The 18,715-nt window shown below is 41.3% G+C and overlaps 1 protein-coding gene across 3 annotated transcripts in view; it reads right to left on the reverse strand.

Annotated features, from left to right (window-relative positions):
• Window positions 1-1,091: 1,091 nt before the first annotated feature.
• Window positions 1,092-18,715, reverse strand: part of LOC100674450 (flavin-containing monooxygenase 3) — a 33,224-nt gene continuing 15,600 nt past the window's right edge. For 2 of the 3 annotated variants that reach the window (XM_010594965.2, XM_003414878.3), the window contains 6 exons: window positions 17,294-17,456; window positions 14,758-14,900; window positions 11,034-11,233; window positions 8,854-9,209; window positions 6,079-6,151; window positions 5,004-5,346 (listed from right to left, as the gene is read on the reverse strand). In XM_010594965.2, the coding sequence (XP_010593267.1) occupies window positions 5,004-5,346; window positions 6,079-6,151; window positions 8,854-9,209; window positions 11,034-11,233; window positions 14,758-14,900; window positions 17,294-17,456 (1,278 nt within the window). Of the gene's footprint in view, window positions 1,098-5,003; window positions 5,347-6,078; window positions 6,152-8,853; window positions 9,210-11,033; window positions 11,234-14,757; window positions 14,901-17,293; window positions 17,457-18,715 lie in introns of those variants that run through there. The other variant, XM_023554257.1, reaches the window with a different exon arrangement.

The following is an 18,715-nucleotide window of genomic DNA, read 5'->3' on the forward strand; positions in this document are numbered from 1 at the left end:
ACAGCTTTGCTTCTGAATATGAGAGCTTGAAGCACTCACTGATGAAGATGAAAGAGGGCAGACTTCAGTATGGATTACACCTCTACATAAGGAAATAAAAAATCCTCACAACCGGACCAGTAAGCACCATCATGATAAATGAAGAAAAGGTTGAAAGTGCCAAGTATTTAATTTTACTTGGATCCACAATCAATGCCCATGGAAGCAGCAGTCAAGAAACCAAATGATGCATTGCATTGGGCAAATTTGCTGCAAAAGACCTCTTTAAAGTGTTAAAGAGCAAAGATGTCACTTTGAGGACTAAGGTGCACCTGACCCAAGTCATGGTATTTTCAACTGCCTCATATGCATTTTTTTTTCATATGCATGCAAAAGCTTGACAATGAATAAGGAAGACGGAAGAAGAATTTGAATTATGGTGTTGGTGAAAAATACTGAATATACTATAGACTGCAGTGGTTAAGACCTTGGCTGCTAACCAAAATGTTGGCAGTTCAAATCCACCAGCTGCTCCTTGGAAACCCTATGGGGCAGTTCTGCTTTGCCCTACAGGGTCATAACAAGTTGAAATCAACTCGACAGCTGTGAATTTGGCCAGGAGAATGAACAAATTTGTCTTGAAAGAAGTACAGCCAGAATGCTCCTTAGAAGTGAGAATGGTGAGACTTCGTCTCATGTACTTTGGATATGTTATCGGGGGGACACGGAGAAAGACATCATGCTCAGTAAAGCAGAGGGTCAGCGAAAAAGAGGAAGACCCTTAATAAGATGGATGGACACAGCAGTTGCAACAAAGGGTTCAAACATAGCAATGATTGTGAGGATGGCTCGGGACCGGGCAGTGTTTCGTTCTGTTGTACATGGGATTGCTATGAGTTGGAACCAACTCGAAGGCACCTAACAACAATAACAGTATTTTTGTCAGAAAACCTGTTACTATCTTGTGAATATCTATGCAATATTACACTGTATTCTCTTGTTTTAAAGTTTTAATTTGTCTTATATAAATGTTTAAAAAAATCTACAATTTTAATAATTTTTTCTAGTATTTCCTCATTTAAAAAAGATAATGAGAAAAAAGTGGAAGTTTCTTAGGCCTCTCTTGATCTCTAAGAAGTGATAAGAGCTACCTCAAGGGGTTTTTCTCAGTTTCAACACTACAGCAGTTACTGGCAATTTCTGAAAATCCTGGACAGCTGAGAGCAGAGACTGGATTTTTCTATAAAAGTGGTCTTGGTTGCTGTAAGTGGTGTTAGGAGGTTTTAATTCTCTGTTATACCCCAGAGAATAACTGACCGAAGACAGGAACCATTTGTATCAGCTTTTTCATCCTTAAATCTAGCATACCTGCCAATTTGGTCATAATGGGCTCTCAATATTTGGGGAACTTATCTGAGATGTTGGCAAAGAGAACGTATTAGCAAAACACCATCCATGTAGTGTTGGCACAATTGTTGCTGAGAACAACAGCTACCTGGCTCTTGTTTTAAACAAAGGCAAGACGATCTTCAGTTGATAGCACAGTAATGCCCAGGCATAGGAGCCCCGTAGTGCAAAAGTTAAACACTCAGCTGCTACCTAAAAGGTTGACAGTTCAAATTCACCTCATGACTCCATGGGAGAAAGCCCTGCTCCCAGAAAGTTTACAGCCTAGAAAACCCTACTCTCTCACACGGGGTTGTTAAGAGTTGAAAACAGACTCAAAAGCACCCAACAGCAGCAACAACAACAGTGCACAGGCACAGAGAATCACATAGAATATTTCTCTGAAGAGACAGGAAGGAATAGCTAAGGATAACAACTATTTAGCACTTACAGGTATGAGCTACCTTAAAACGAGTAATGCGAACACACACTTGTTGATGTCTGTCCTTACCACATGGGCTTCAGACACTATATCAGACAGTGCTCCACTGCCATTCCTAAGGTTTTCACTGGCTAATTTTTTCAGAAGTAAACTGCCAGGTGCTTTTTCCTAGTCCATCTTTGTCTGGAAGCTCTGCTGAAACTTGTCCATCATGGGTAACCCTGCTGGTATTTGAAATACTGGTGTCAGCTTCCAGCATCACAGCAACAGGCAAGCCACCACATATGGCAAGCTGGCAGATGAGTGGTGGCAAATACACACGCCTTTGCAGAACTCCTTCTTTGAGGACCCCAATATACATATATGAGAAGGTAGTAATAAGGATGTCCACCTTTTAACTGAATTAAAAGCAGATGGTTTTCCATTCCATCTCCTGACTCTCAGGCATCAAGGGCTCTAGGCATTTGTCAAAGCACGGCTGCTCAGACCCTCTGGTGGCTAGTGGCTCCAGTGAGTTTTCTCTGCTACCTAATGTAGACCACAGTCATTCGGCTTCCGTGATCCCCACTGCTCTAGGGTTAGACCAGCTGCTGTCCCGTCGACTCTGACTCATGACAATTCCCTGTGTGTCAGAGTAGAAGCCTGCCACGTAGGGCTTTTAGTCCTTGATTTTTTGGAAGCAGATCACCAGTCCTTTATTCCGAGACCTGTCTGGATGGCCTTGAACCTACTTTTGGTTAGCAGTGAGCACATTAACAATTTACACTGCCCAGGGACCCCAGAGGAGGTATTTGGCCATCTGTAACCTTACACTTAATGCTTTGTGTCTGGAACATTTAACTGCGGCTGCACAACCTTCAGTTTTAACAAGAATGTTGTTGTTAAGTGCCTTCAAGTTGACTTCGGCCCATAGCGACTCCATGTGACGGAATAGAACTGCCCGGTAGGGTTTCCTAGGCTGGATTATGGGAGCAGGTCGTCAGGGCTTTCCTCTGCAGAGCCGCTGGGTGGGTTCAAATCGCCTACCTTTTGGTTAGCAGCTGAGCACTTAATGTTGCATCACCAGGGCTCCTTTTAACAGGAGCAACAACAACAAAACAGTAAGAACCAAACCTGTTGCCGTCGGGTTGATTGCGACTCATAACGACCCTGTAGGACAGAGTAGAACTGCCCATGGGGTTTCCAAAGGGTGCCTGGTGGATTCAAACTGCTGACCTTTTGGTTAGCAGCCAAACGCCTAACTACAGCACGATTCACTTTAAATGCTGGTAAGACTTCCTAGATGAAAAACTGGGAGTAAAAGAAAATCTTTTGTGCTTCACATATTCAAATGGTGTAAGTCCGTTGAGATGCATGTATATATACTTTTTTCAGAGTGTAATGTGCAAAAATGAATGATTATAAAATTCATTAATGTTATACTCAAAAGTAAATATTAAGACCTTGGCATTGGTTCAATAAGTAATGAAAATAGATTGATTTTAATAGGGCTATTAAGAGTGTGTCTTAGCTAGAATAGTTTAGGAAGAATATTTTATCCTTTATGAGCAAATTGATGCTTATAAAAATTTAATCATAAAAGGAAGAGTAATAGACAGTGTGTCTTAGCTAGAATAGTTTAGGAAGAATATTTTATCCTTTATGAGCAAATTGATGCTTATAAAAATTTAATCATAAAAGGAAGAGTAATAGACATTGGATTATAGCAGTTTTAATCTTCAAATTATTTTGTGTGCTACCATTTATAACATTAAACAAAACAAATTTTACAGGCTATGTTTAATTTTTAGTTACTTGATTCCATTTAGGCCACAAGATTTTCAAAAAAGCTCTTTTGGGGAATATTTCACATTTTGTGAGGAGACCTTAAAGCAGACTGGTATTTTGCTACCTAAAACTATTAGGAAAAGGGAACATTTTAGGATCACATACAAGCTCAAACATCATAAATCTTAGTTTCAGAGAAAACAAAAATATAAAGAGAAAAAAATAGAAAAGAAGGAAGTATTAGAAAAAATGTGGTTTCTCATCTCCCAAATATTTTGTTCTTCCCTGACCTCAGTTAAAGTGAAGTTGTCGTAAGAAATGTGTACATAGTATAACAACCAGCAGAGTCCTCGATACAGTTTGTGGTATTTTATCTGCTCTACCGTGTCACGCTTTAAAAGTTCGTCTATCAAAATTTTAATTTATTCTCCTGCTTATTCTTAGTGTATTTTATGAATGCAATAATACTCGTTTCTAAAAGTAAAATTTCAAATTTCTTCCGGTACCCCAGAAGTTCATCCTGTAAGGTCAGTATTTGACTTTGAGCACAGCTTTTGCTAAATGCTTGATTTTTTAAAATAAGACTTTCCATTCAGCTAATATGTGGAGGCATTTCTTCTTATTATCATTATTTTGTGTCAATGTGTTGTAAAGTTTGTTTTTCTAATTGAAAATACAAACAAAAGAAGTTACTTTTGCACTGTCAATACCTGTGCTTTGAGGTTCTTTATACAAATTAAGTCTTCACGCTGTGCCTCTGGGCCAGGGGATAGGAAGTCTCGCCAGGAAGATGCTGCATGACACGGGCAGAGATGTAGGAGCCTAACTCTCTCCTTGACTCTGAAAACAGTTTGCAGAGGTAGCTTGAGAGTATCATGTATATAACCAGTCTGCTTAATTTGCTTTTCTTCAGATATTAAGTACATATTTTAAACATTGTTTAAAGGAGAAAGTCCTGACAAATATTTGAGGGAGATGATTTAGGTTGGCATATTGAAATAATAGTTACGGAAATCTGGCACAGGGCCACAATTCTGATTATGAAATGATGGTGGGACTAGCAAGAAATGATTAATGGCTTATCTAAAAGCCTAGAAATAGCAGTTTTACTGAGTAATGCCTACACAGTGCTGATAAAGAAAGGTGAATAGGAAAGTAAAAAGCCTCAAAAAACTGAACCCATTGCCATCAAGTCCATTCTGACTCATCGTGACCCCACAGGACAGAGTAGACCTGCCCCGCAGGGTTCCCAGGGAGCATCTAGTGGATTCTTACCGCTGACCTTTTGATTAGCAGCCGAACTCTTAACCACTCTGCCACTAGGGTTTCCGATAGTAAAATAGGAGGTATGAAAAATTTTTAATTTTTAAACAGCAAAGTCCTGCCCAGGTATTGTCATTAACTTTAAAAATCCCAGAGAGAATAATGATTAAGTCAGCATAAGCCAAACAGCAATGAACAGAACAGGAATAGCAAGGAGCTTGAGAAAAGGGAAAAACAAGTGAGGCTTCTGAGGACTCCCAACAACTCGTGTCTTCATGGGTTTTACTGCCCGGTCCCACTGGGTCAGGATGGCTTTTCTGGCTCCTGGCCACTTCCCTGGGCCCACCAGCCTAAACTGGTATGGGCTGCACGGGCCAAAGAAAACTTTCAAGGCTAATTTGGGATCTGTGAGAAAAAGCCATAGGATGCTGGGCTTTGCCCCAATGAAAGAGGCAAGTTCATCCATATAAGTAATATAATCCGTTTGTATGGTCTCACTTTTGCCAAACCTAGAGGGAGGAGAGGAAACAACAGCATGAATATCCAACCTCTGTGTAGAAACAAGGGTAAGGAAAAGGCCTCACACCTTTTCACCAGTGTGTAAACTGGAATTAATGTCAAGCCCTTGTGTTAATAATGATATTTCTTTGAAAAAACTTTGTAGTTTTTTCGAAGGATTTTCATATTGATCTCATCTGGACATTCCTCACCTCTGCCCGGCAGCTGAAGAAGGCATGTTTATTCCCATTTACAAATGGGGACATTGCTTCTTGCTCAAGTGAAGCTAATCGTTCATGGTCACTGAGCTAATCAGTGCCTCATCCTCATTTTGCTGAGTCATTGTCATTAGAGGCACCTGTTTGAGGCTCGCCTGTACATCTTATAGGAGTTATGGACTAGTGAATAGAAGTCTGCATCCATGCGGTCCCAAAACTCCTCTAAGTTCTAACCGTTTCCAGGTCTCCTTTCTGTGATGTTTGGCAGGAGCCATGGAGGGCTGACAGTATAATGTAGGTTCTTACTTCTACTGTCCACTGTGTCTTGCACATAACAGGATTTAAGACAGTGTCACGTGCAAAGTAGATCCTCAATAAGTATTTTTTGGATGAATGAATTCAGCTTATAGCTGGGCACCATAATGACCTCACTCAGGGTCACTGAAGACAGAAGCGGTTCCAAGCATTCACAGATTTGACTCCTTTATGGGAATCCTAGATCCCCTTTATAATAGGTACTCTTACCATTCGAGCCTTTTCCGTATTGTCTCATCAATGTCACTCATCATGTCTTCCACAGAAGGCAAAGTGCAAGTTCCTAAAAAAGATAATAGTTAAATAAGTTTGGCATAGGGCCAGTCTGCAATTTCTCCTATTTGATAAGAAATTGTGACAGTAGTAATTCCAATTTTTTGTCACTGTCCAGCAAAATAAAATCTCAAACAAATGAACTGGTGACCATTTGTGGACAAGTATATAATTCATTCCTAGTCTTCTCAGAACCAATACCTGTCACAATAATTAAAAACTGTTACCCTAAACACTTACCAGATGTTTAAAATCTGTTTCCAGGATTATATTCTAATTTCTTAGTAATCTTTTAAATAGTATTATCTAATAAATATTAACTAAGCACAGGGAAATAAGCATCTCTTTTTTAAGATTTAAGGAAAAAAAAAAACCTTCATAAGAAATAAGCCTGCTTTGCCAGAAAAGGGAATTTCCAGTAGATAAGAGAATTTAGTGAAGCCCCAAGTCTCTCTCTGGACCCAACAATTATGGATGAGACTGAGGTATGGACCGTCCACAAGTCAAGGACATGGGGTGCCCCAGGATTCTATATCTGAGTTGGGACTGCTCCAGGATTTTAGACTCATTCAGGCAGAGTTCTCTGAAACCATGACCAAAACATGCCTTTGAGCCCAATCTGAAAGTCCAAAGATACTTCAAATGTAGGTTTTTTTCTTTTGCTTTGTTTTGTTTTTTGCAATCTTGGGACCACCTTGAACAAGACTAGAACTGCTGACTCAGCTCTGATTTCTTAAGAGCTGTGTAACTTGCTGAATTTCCCGTCCCAGCAATCATTACTAGCTGAGTCTTGAGTGGCCTTTGTTAGTCTGCCCTTATTCTAGACCTTGTAGCCCGTTCTATGCTTAGGCAGGAGAAGAGAGAGACACACAGAGAAGAAAGAGGTTGGACTCGGTAACCCACCAGCTACTGCCAATGGGTTGCTTGTAACTGGCCCCTCTGTCCTGGTACTCTGGTTCCCCCGAGCTGGATTGTTTCCTTTAGCTCCCACTTCCCCTAAGATGGAGTCTTTGCTTTGTACCTCAGTGCCTATCAATTGGATCTCTGCCTTGTCTCCTTTCTTCAGAGCCCAGATCATAACTCGTGTCCTCACAGAGAGTAAAAGTCCCACCTTCAGTGCCAGTCTCTCCAGGCCTGAACCTCATGCTCTCTTCTTTCTGAGTGGAATTTCATACCATCACCTGCCTGGCTGCGGCCTCCCTAAAGCAATATCATTCTGCAATGCATCTCTGCCTGGGCTGGGAAAAGTAAAGGAGATTCAGGGACATCACTGATGTGCAGGACTATGATGAAGTGGGTATCAGTCTGCCGGGAAGAGATGGCCCAAGATACATAGTGGCAGATTCCAGGCTCCTGAATAAGAAGAGCCTTTTACCTCCCCAGCGAGTCAGGGAAAGGCTGGAAGACTTAGAACATTGCTTCAAAAGGAAGTAAGCCTACTAAATCTCCCTCATCCAGGATTTTTATACCTACAGATTGAACTAAACTTTGCACACTAAACTTTGGTATCTCTTTTGTTCTCTAATCATGGTCCTGCTTGGTTTTATGACCCACATCTGCCCACATCTACATTAAAATCTGAGTGTGAATCTGATTCTAGTACCTACACTTGGGGGATGCTGCTTACCTTCCTTTCCTGGCCCCCAATCAAGTTTATTGTTTTCTTTTTGGAATATAAAAAAACAAAAACCAAACCCGTTGCCATTGAGTCAATTCCAGCTCCTAGCGACTCTATAGGATAGGGTAGAACTGCCCCATAGGGTTTCCAAGGACCGGCTGGTAGATTCGAACTGCTGACCTTTTGGTTGGCAGCCATAGCTCTTAACCACTGCACCACCAGGGCTCCTTTTAAAATATAGGAACCCAATATTCCTGTATATGAGAGACTATTTTCCACACCTAAAACTTTCTGCCTCTAATGATTCACTATCTGTCCTTGTCTGACACATGGCAGGGGAGAAAACAGTAAGTAGTGCAAAAACAACTATCTTTCCAATAATAGTAATTCTTTTTTGACTGTGGATATCTGAAGTTGCTGAAATTGGCTTGGGAACATCTTCCCTTAACCTTTCAAGTGCTGTCATTCAATTGAGTTTTAAAATCATAATTTTATGTCATAATTTTATAAAGCTGTCATGCACTTAAGATTAGAAGTTTTGGCGTTCTCAAGTCTAATGAATGAGCTTTTTTTAAGGACTTATAAGTCACAAAATGGCTCCTATAATAATACCATGTACTATTACAATGATAATCCGACATGATATATTTTAAATTGCTTATATATTATAGTAGTAAGAATATGAATCTTATACTGTCAAGACTGGAAGGGACCTAGGATTGTTGTTATTAGTCACCATCTAGTCGATTCTGACTTCATGGCGATCCTGTGTGTGTAGAGTAGAACTGCTCCATGGGGTTTTCAAGGCTGTGACCTTACAGAAACACTTCACCAGGCCTGTCTTCCAAGGTGCCTCTGGGTGGGTTTGAACTGCCAAACTTTCGGTTAGTAGTTGAGCACTTAACCATTTGTGATACCCAGGGACTCCTGGGCTATTAATTATTATAATTAAACGGTCAAATTTATATAAAAAATAAACATGTAATTATAATCAATTCATAATAATTATTGGTCCATTGTAGTTAGGATTCTTCTTTTCACAAAGACTCATTGGCATCCATCTTTCCAATCTATCAGCTTCCTTTTCTACTCACCCTTTATTACTTGTGCTACCCAGCGAGACTGCAGATCATTTGTAGGGATGGCAGATCCAAAGGACTGGACAAAGCCAATCATTGCCATAGTTGGCTTCTCTAGTAGAGGAGGGAAGATGCCTTTAAACAAGGTGATCTCATTATTTCTGCTTTTGATGATGGAATCATCAAGGAAGGGGTGATCATAGCTATAGCCTGTTGCAAAGATGACGCAGTCGATGGCCTCAAACACAGTCCCATCCTCAAAAATGGCCGAGGTCTCTGTGAATGCCTTCACATTAGGCTTAATAGACACAGCGCCACACAGAATTCGAGCTGGGAGCTCATCATTAAACACAGGCTCTTTCCTCAGGGTTCTGTATGGAAAACAGAGACAACAGCCAGGATTGTGATATTTTCCTTTTGTCCATCGATATCTATATCTCTATCTGCACATAGAGATAGATGCATAGATATGCATCTAGCTTATATAGATATATAGGTATATTCATCAGGAAGGAGAAAACTACCCAAAATTTTTTTCTGTGCTATGAAATGTTGCCAATGTGGACAAAGAACAAAACTGACACAAAACAACATTATGAAATAAAAGATGTTGCCTTTTGCTGATCCCTTCTCTATTTCTTGTGACCTTTCCCTTCTCTGCCTGAATGTCTAACAGGTATCTCAACTTTAACATGTCTGAAAACAAAACTTTCACTCTTCCCGTAAACCTGCACTGTTCCTTATCTCAGTAACATCTACTTCCTGCTTGCATACTTGCTCAGATCAAACATCTTGAAGAAGTCCTTGACCCCTTTGTTGCTCTTACCGTTTTCCAATTTAACAGAAAATGCTGTTTGGTTCTACCTTCAAAACACACCCAGAAACTGATAACTTTTGACCACTGCCTGCTAACAGTCCTAGTCCAAGCCACCATCACTTCTCATCTGGGTTTTTGACAATAGCCTTTCAACTAGTCTTTTTCCTTCCTCCCCTAGCCCACCCTCTTACCCTGAATGATGACCACAGCTGCCAGAGTGACCTTTTCAATGTTAATATAGATCTCATTACTGTCTACTTGGGTGCCTGCTATAGCTTTCCATTGCATTCAGAGTTCTTACAATGGCCTACAAGGCCCAAACCCATTCGGCTGTTCTTACCTCCCTGGGCTTACCTCCTACTACTGTACCCTCATCCTCTTTATTCCAGGTCAAGAGGTCCCCTTGCTGTTGTTGAGTGGTTTAGTCATGCCCCTGAACAAACACCTTTGCCCTGGCTGTTTCCTCTGCAATATTCTTCCCCATGGCTCATTTTCTCATCTCCTTCAGGGCTTTGTTTAAACGTCTCCTCAGCACCATCTACTCTGAGGACTCTAACATTATCCTGAAGGCACTCCCCGTCACCCATCCCTGCTTTGTGTTTTTCTCCCTAGCACACATGTCCACATGGTCTTCTGCCATTTGCTTACTGTTTGTCCTACTACTGGAACAGAAGCTCCGTGAAATCAGGGGATTTTGCCTGTTTTGTGCATGGATTAGAACAGGACCTGGCATATAATAAATGCTTGCTAAAATACTGGTGAATTAGTGAATTAACTTTGCTGTAGACAGTGCACAACCAGGGCTTTTTTAATACCATGTCAAAGTAATTTTGTATCATGCGACTACCTTGGGCGGTGCTGTGGGAGAGTGAGGGGGAGATGCAAACGTCATGGTCACAGTTCAGAGGGAGGGCTCCATTCGGTGGGCTGGAGGGTGCAGCACAGAGGAACTCCTGCTCTGTTCAACCTAACGTCGGGGTTACGTCAGAGGCAGTAGGGCATGGTGGCTAACAGAGGGTCAGGGTTTGTTGTGAATCCTGGTTCTGCATGTTGGCTGTGGGATTTAGGTCATCATTAACTGAAACTCAATTTTCTCCTCTAAAATGGTGATAATAATAGAGCCTTCCTCATGGAGTTTTTGGGAGGATTAAACGAGATAATGCATGTGAAGGTCCTAGCACAGGATCTGACATGTATTAAGTTCTTAAAATGTGTTAACTGCTATTACTCCTGAGAAATCTGGTAAGGATTGTGAAATTAGAAAGAAATCCTAAATTTTGTAGTCCTTTATGCCCTGAGGATTTGTTTGGAGGCTTTCTTTCAGGTATTGACATGGAGACAAAAGTTAACAGGCATATAATGTTGAGGTCAGCTTTACCCATTTAAAGGCATCAAGCCGTAGTTCTCATGCTTGAATTTTGAATTCATCTGCTTCATGTACCACCAGTCAGAGATGGGTTTTGGTAAGTTGTTCCTGAGGAAGTTTTCGAATCGGCTGATAAGCAGCATGTCCCATGGGTAGCCGTCATCCCAGACCCTGCTTAACACCCAGGAACCACTTCTGGAGCTGATGATGACCTTAAAAAAACACCAATTCAACCATGAATGTAGTGACCGTTAGTAGCAGATATTGTGTTATGCCCCGCCCGGTCCCGCTTCAGGACTGGACCTATTAGCCCAGCGACTGGGTGTGTTGCTGGATGCTGTCAGCCCTCCTTGGGAGTTGCCTTGATTAAAGAGAGTGGTCTTACCCAATGTCTTGCACCCTTTTGGGCTCTCTGCATCTGATGACTGGTGGATGCAGGATTATAGAGGCCAGTAAAATGGAAGCTTCCATCCCTTCCTGCTGAGATATTGACCCTGAGAGCACTCCCAAATAAACCTCCTGTACTTTAATCTGCACCTCAGAGTCAGATTCCCAGGGAAACCAACCTGACATACTGTTGCAGGAAAGTTTTCAGATACTGGTCAAATCTTATATGGTAGATGACCAGTAACTGAATTCTAGCCATACTTTTCCTAATGCTTATCTGATGGATATTGTCAGTAAAGAAACAATTATGATCCCAAATTATGGCATTTGAATTAAAATGCCCGCCACCATCCCAAAAGAAGGCAAGAGATTTGGAATCAGAAAGACTTGGGCTCAAATCCTGACTCTACCACTTACTAATGATGTGATTTGGGACAACCTTCTTTAAATTCTGTCATGTTCAGTTTCCACAATCCTGAAATGGGAATAATAAATACCAACCACATAGAATTTATAAAGGATTAATGCAACGTCATTACCTGAGTACTGTGCTCAGTGTTGCCCGCATTTAGCATGCACTTAGTAAATGTCAGTTTTCTTCCTGTCACCTTTTTTGTTATATTAATCTCTAACAGTACAGTTTTAAAGGAACAGTTTCTACTATATTAGGTTCCTTATATAGATATTTCTTGTCATGGAACCTGGTCAAATAACAAGAGACTGAAGGATCAATTTTTAAGAGTCATTCTTCCCTCTAATTTATCCTATATACAACCAACAGACACATCTCTTAAAACTATGGTTTCACCATATCTTTATTTAGCTCCAGAAGTGGAAACGATTCGTCATTATTTATGAAGGTATCCAAATTCTTTAGCCTGTCATTCAAGTCCTTAAGATCTGACATGATGTGACTCCAATCATTCTTTCCCACCTCAGTTTCCATAACTACTCTGTTCCTTGGAATCAGAAGACCTGACTCATAGTCCTCTAACACATCTGGTGCTCAAACAGTAATTTCCTCCTTGACTTTCAAGAGGACAATTGACATCTCTAGTCCTCCGTATTCTTTTCTGTAAAATGGGCATAATAAAGCCTGGACTGCTTTCTTCCCACAATCAAAGTAGCTAATTTAAGTGAAGGTTCTTGAGTACCATAATGGATTCTGAAAATGAAAGGCATTATTATTAAGAGCCTCCATTCCAGGAAAACAAAGCTTTAACAGTTAAGTATGCAGTACACATTTCTGTCTCCGAAACTTTGCTCCTGTTGTCCGCCCTGCCTGGAACACCCTCTACCACCTCTTCCACCTATGATTTATATTTATTATTTCAGGGCTGATTCAGGCATACTTCCTTCAGGAGGCCTCCCCGGCTAAACCAAAAAAAACCAAACCCAGTGCCGTCGAGTCAATTCTGACTCATAGTGACCCAATAGGACAGAGTAGAACTGCCCCATAGAGTTTCCAAGGAGTGCCTGGCGGATTCGAACTGCTGACCCTTTGGTTAGCAGCTGTAGCACTTAACCACTACGCCACGGCCTATAGTTCTGAAATCACAGTACGTCTGAATCACTCGTTTATCCTTTATGCTAGTGGTAGCTCTCGTGCATACTCTTGCATTGCTTTCTATTTAACCTTGGAGGTTAGGTTTAGCTTATGTCCATGTATTATTTTCCCAATGGGATTTTAATCTCCTTGAGGAGAGAAGCCACAAAGTAACTTGTTTGTATTCCTCCACATTGCCCAGTCTAGTGCTTTGAACAGATAGATAAAAACCAGATCAGTTGCCGAGCTGACTGTCTGACACACCTCACGTGTGTCAGAGTAGAACTGTGCTCCATGGGGTTTGCAATGGCTGATTTTTCAGAAGTAGATCATGGGGGCTTTTTTCCAAGGCACCTCTGGGGTGGACTGGATCTCTAAGTATTTGGCTGAATGCGTTAACCTTTGCACAACCCAGGGACTCCAAACAGATAGATAGAAATATATTTTTATGCCATGTGTTCGGTAGTGTTCTCTCTGTTTCCTCATGCATAATTCGGCCTGTGTTGGTGACACATGGCATGACATCAGTAGGCTTTACAACTGAAGATAAGATTCCTGGCTTTAAGCCTCTGGACCCTAAAGAATCTTCCAAAGCCGGCAGGGGACATTTGGTTAGAACTCCTTAACATGTCCTAAAAGGCCTGTGTTACCTCATCTCTGTCCTCACTACAGCCTCTCCTCATCTATTCTTTTCCAGAACCCCTGAGTTCCAGCCAGAGGGCCTCCTTCCTGCTTCCAGACTTCTGGACACTGTGCCTCTTTTTCAGTGTTATAGGCCTTTAGATGAAGGTTTACAGAACAAACTAGTTTCTCATCAATTAGTATACACGTTGTTGTATGACATTGGTTAACAACCCCATAACATGTCAACACTGTCCCTTCTCAACCCTGGGTTCCCTATTACCAGCTTTCCTGTTCCCTCCTGCCTTCTAGTCCCTGCCCCAGGGCTGGTGTGCCCCTTTAGTCTTGCTTTGTTCCATGGGCCTGTTCAATCTTTGGCTGAAGGGTGAACCTCAGGAGTGACCTCATTACTAAGCTGAAAGGGTGTCTGGGGGCCATACTCTCAGGGTTTCTCCAATCTCTGTCAGGCCAGCAAGTCTGATCTTTCTTTTTGAGTTAGAATTTTGTTCTACATTTTTCTCCAGCTCTGTTCAGGACCCTCTATTGTGATCCCTGTCAGAGCAGTTCGTGGTGGTAGCTGGGCACCATCTAGTTTTACTGGTCTCGGTCTGGTGGAGGCCGTGGTAGATGTGGTCCATTAGTCTTTTGGACTAATCTTTCCCTTGTATCTTTAGTTTTTTTCATTCTTCTTTGCTTCTGAAGGGGTGAGACCAGTGGAGTATCCTGAATGGACGTTTACAGGCTTTTAAGACCCCATGATTTAACTTCTTCAGAAGATCAAAAAGTAGGCTCTATTTTTATCTCTGTTTTACTGGTGAGAAAACCGAGACTAAGAGGGACTGAAGGACTCACCCAGGCGTCTAAGAGCCACAATCTGAATCCTAAACCCACTCTTGTTTTGTGGGAGTTGATCAGACACATGTTAGACACCAAATGCCTTGAAGGAGAAGATTTGTTAAATGACAACATCACTCCTTCCCAAAGTTCTACCTTTGCCTACCAACCTTTTTAAAACCTCCTTTGTTGCCAAGGGAAGCTGAGCTATATGAAATGCCACTTAGTTTTCACAGAGGCCCTTCCCCCTATTTCACATCACACCTTTCAGGTGATAATAATGACTCCTGATCTTTAAAGATAAGTCCTTCCTCCCCACCCCCCTCCCCAGTACCTGGGAAGCATTACCTTCTCTGCTGTGTGGCTGAGTTCTGTGGCAATATCACAGCCTGAATTCCCCAAGCCGACCACCAGGACTCTCTTCCCCTTGAATATTCCTGGTTCCTTATAGTCCCAGCTGTGGATGCATTTGCCTTTAAAATGTTTTAGACCTGAGTGAAAAGTGAGAAACGAGAATCATTTTAACAGAAATGACCTTGTGAGGGGGTAGTCACCGTAATATGGAATTTTAACAATCCCAGTTTAGTCCTCTTGGTAGATATAATAGAAGTATATTTTAATTTCCCCCACATGTCTGTCAGTTTGTCGTAACTGTGGGGGCTTGTGTGTTGCTGTGATGCTGGAAGCTATGCCACCGGTATTCAGATACCAGCAGGGTCACCCATGGAGGACAGGTTTCAGCTGAGCTTCCAGACTAAGACAGACTAGGAAGAAGGACCCGGCAGTCTACTCTGAAAAGCATTAGCCAGTGAAAACCTTATGAATAGCAGCAGAACATTGTCTGATATAGTGCTGGAAGATGAGGCTCCCAGGTTGGAAGGCGCTCAAAAGATGACTGGGGAAGAGTTGCCTCCTCTAAGTAGATTCAACCTTAACGACATGGATGGAGTAAAGCTTCCAGGACCTTCATTTGCTGATGTCGCATGACTCAAAATGAGAAGAAACAGCTGTGAACATCCATTAATAATCGGAACCTGGAATGTACGAAGTATGAATCTAGGAAAATTAGAAATGATCAAAAATGAAATAGAACACATAAACATCGATATCCTAGGTATTAGTAAGCTGAAAGGGACTGGTATTGGCCATTTTGAATTGGACAATCATATAGTCTACTATGCTGGGAATGACAACTTGAAGAGGAATGGTGTTGCATTCATCGTCAAAAAGAATGTTTCAAAATCTATCCTGAAGTACAATGCTGTCAGTGATAGGATAATATCCATATGCCTACAAGGAAGACCAGTTAATATGACTATTATTCAAATTTATGCACCGATCACTAGGGCCAAAGATGAAGAAATAGAAGATTTTTATCAGCTGCTACAGTCTGAAATTGATCCAACATGCAATTAAGATGCATTGATAATTACTGGCAATTGGAATGCAAAAGTTGGAAACAAAGAAGAAAGATCAGTAGTTGGAAAATATGGCCTTGGGGATAGAAAAAATGCTGGAGATAGAATGATAGAATTTTGCAAGACCAACGACTTCTTCATTGCAAATACTTTCTTTCACCAACATAAACGGCGATTATACACATGGATCTCGCCAGATGGAATACACAGACATCAAATTGACTACATCTGTGGAAAGAGACGGTGGAAAAGCTCAATATCGTCAGTCAGAACAAGGCCAGGGGCCGACTGTGGAACAGACCATCAATTGCTCATATGCAAGTTCAAGCTGAAACTGAAGAAAATCAGAGCAAGTCCACGAGAGCCAAAATATGACCTTGAGTATATCCCACCTGAATTTAGAGACCATCTGAACAATAGATTTGACGCACTGAACACTAGTGACTGAAGACCAGACACGTTGTGGAATGACATCAAGGACATCATCCCTGAAGAAAGCAAGAGGTCACTGAAAAGCCAGGAAAGAAAGAAAAGACCAAGATGGATGTCAGAGGAGACTCTGAAACGTGCTCTTGAGCGTTAAGCAGCTGAAGCAAAAGGAAGAATTGATGAAGTAAAAGAACTGAACAGAGGGTTTCAAAGGGCGTCTCGAGAACACAAAGTAAAGTATTATAATGACACATGGAAAGAGCTGGAGACGGAAAACCAAAAGGGAAGAACACGCTCGGCATTTCTCAAGCTGAAAGAACTGAAGAAAAAACTCAAACCTTGAATTGCAATAGTGAAGGATTCCATGGGGAAAATATTAAATGATGCAGGAAGCATCAAAAGAAGAAGGAAGGAATACACAGAGTCATTATACCAAAAAGAATTAGTCGATATTCAACCATTTAAGAGGTGGCATATGATCAGGAACCGATGGTACTGAAGGAAGAAGTCCAATCTGCTCTGAAGGCATTGGAGAAAAACGAGGCTCCAGGAATTGACGGAATATCAATTGAGATGTTTCAACAGACAGATGCGGCGCTGGAGGTGCTCACTTGTCTATGCCAGGAAATATGGAAGACAGCTTCCTGGCCAACTGGTTGGAAAAGATCCATATTTATGCCTATTCCCAAGAAAGGTGATCCAACTGAATGTGGAAATTATAGAACAATATCATTAATGTCACACGCAAGCTTTAACAAGGTGGATTGACACAGTGGCTGCAACAATGAGCTGAAGCATAACAACGATTGTAAAGATGGCGCAGGACCAGGCAGTGTTTCATTCTGTTGTGCATAGGGTCGCTATGAGTTGGAACTGACTCGACGGCACCTAACAAGAACAACAACATATTTTAATTTAACCAGTTTGTGGATAGATAGAAAGATAGATAGATGTAGAGATATATGTGTAGATATAGATGTTGTAAAGCTATTCATTCTTGCCAGACATGTAGATGGCAGGCTAAATTTCGGCCTTACCTGGAAAGGACTCTTTTGGGATATTGGGGTACACGTGATGTCCAGAACAAACCATTACAGCATCAAAGATGGCAGATTCCTGTTTACCATCCTTTTCAGTGATAACATCCCATTGGCCAGTGATTGAGAAATCAGGACGTTTTTTGACCTTGGATACAAGTGTCTAAGAGAAACACAGAAAGCAAGCCTTCACTTCTTTGCCAGCAGGTGGATTTGGCGCTAACCTGGTCAAGTACACACACACACAGATCAAGTAGTATGAAAAAAATCCTTCGTAGATAGTGGCTTAGGGAAAAAATACTTCAAATTCAAAATTCCCTCAGAGTAAATCAGCACATAAAATGGTGTGTATATATTATTTATTCTTACTTTTTTTGTGAATAAACGGTATTTTCTGCAGTACCAAAGTGATACCCTTTGGAGGTATGACAGTAAATCCAATTATACTTTAGTTATAAGAGGCACACGCAACATCTAGCAAGTTAGCTGGTGGTGAATACTTCCTGTAATACATACATATGTATTTAGGCACGGTGAAGTGGCTGCCTGTTGGTGTGTCCCTTCTCCTAAAAAAAACCTGTTAATTCTGAGAACCTATTTTTGGTCTTAATTTTTCTTAAAAACTTTATTATGTAATATTTCATTCGTTGTTGTTAGGTACCCTTGAGTTGGTTCTGACTCATAGCAACCCCATGTACAAAAGAACAAAACACTGCCCTGTCCTGCACCATCCTCAGAGCCATTGCTATGTTTGAGCCCATTGTTGCGGACGCTGTGTAAATCCATCTCATCGAGGGTCTTCCTGTTTTTCACTGACCCTCTTCGTTACCAAGCATGGTGTCTGACCTTCTCCAGGGACTCATCCCTCCTGATAACATGTCCAAAGTGCATGAGATGAAGCCTCGTCACCCTCCCTTCTAAGGAGCATTCTGGATGTGCTTCTTCCAAGACAGACTTGTTCATTCTCTGACAGTCCATGGTATATTCAATATTCTTCACCAACATCATAATTCAAAGGCATCAATTCTTCTTCCGTCTTCCTTATTCATTGCCCAGCTTTCGCATGCATATGAGGCAGTTGAAAATACCATGGCTTCAGCCAGGCACACCTTAGTCCTCAAGCTACATCTTTGCTTTTTAGTGTTTTAAAGAGGTCTTTTGGAGCAGATTTACCCAGTACAATGCGTCGTTTAATTTCTTGCTACTACTTCCACGGGCATTGATTGTGGATCCAAGGAAAATGAAATCCTTGACAACTTCTTTTCTCCATTTATTATGATGTTGCTTATTGGTCCAATTGTAAGGATTTTTGTTTTGTTTATGTTGAGGTGCAATCCACAGTGAAGGATGTAGTCTTTGATCTTCATCAGTGAGTGTTTCAAATCCTCGTCAGCAAGCAAGGTCGTGTCCTCTGCATAACCA

Source organism: Loxodonta africana, chromosome 3 (genome assembly GCF_030014295.1).
Source record: "Loxodonta africana isolate mLoxAfr1 chromosome 3, mLoxAfr1.hap2, whole genome shotgun sequence".
Classification (NCBI taxonomy): Eukaryota; Metazoa; Chordata; class Mammalia; order Proboscidea; family Elephantidae; genus Loxodonta; species Loxodonta africana.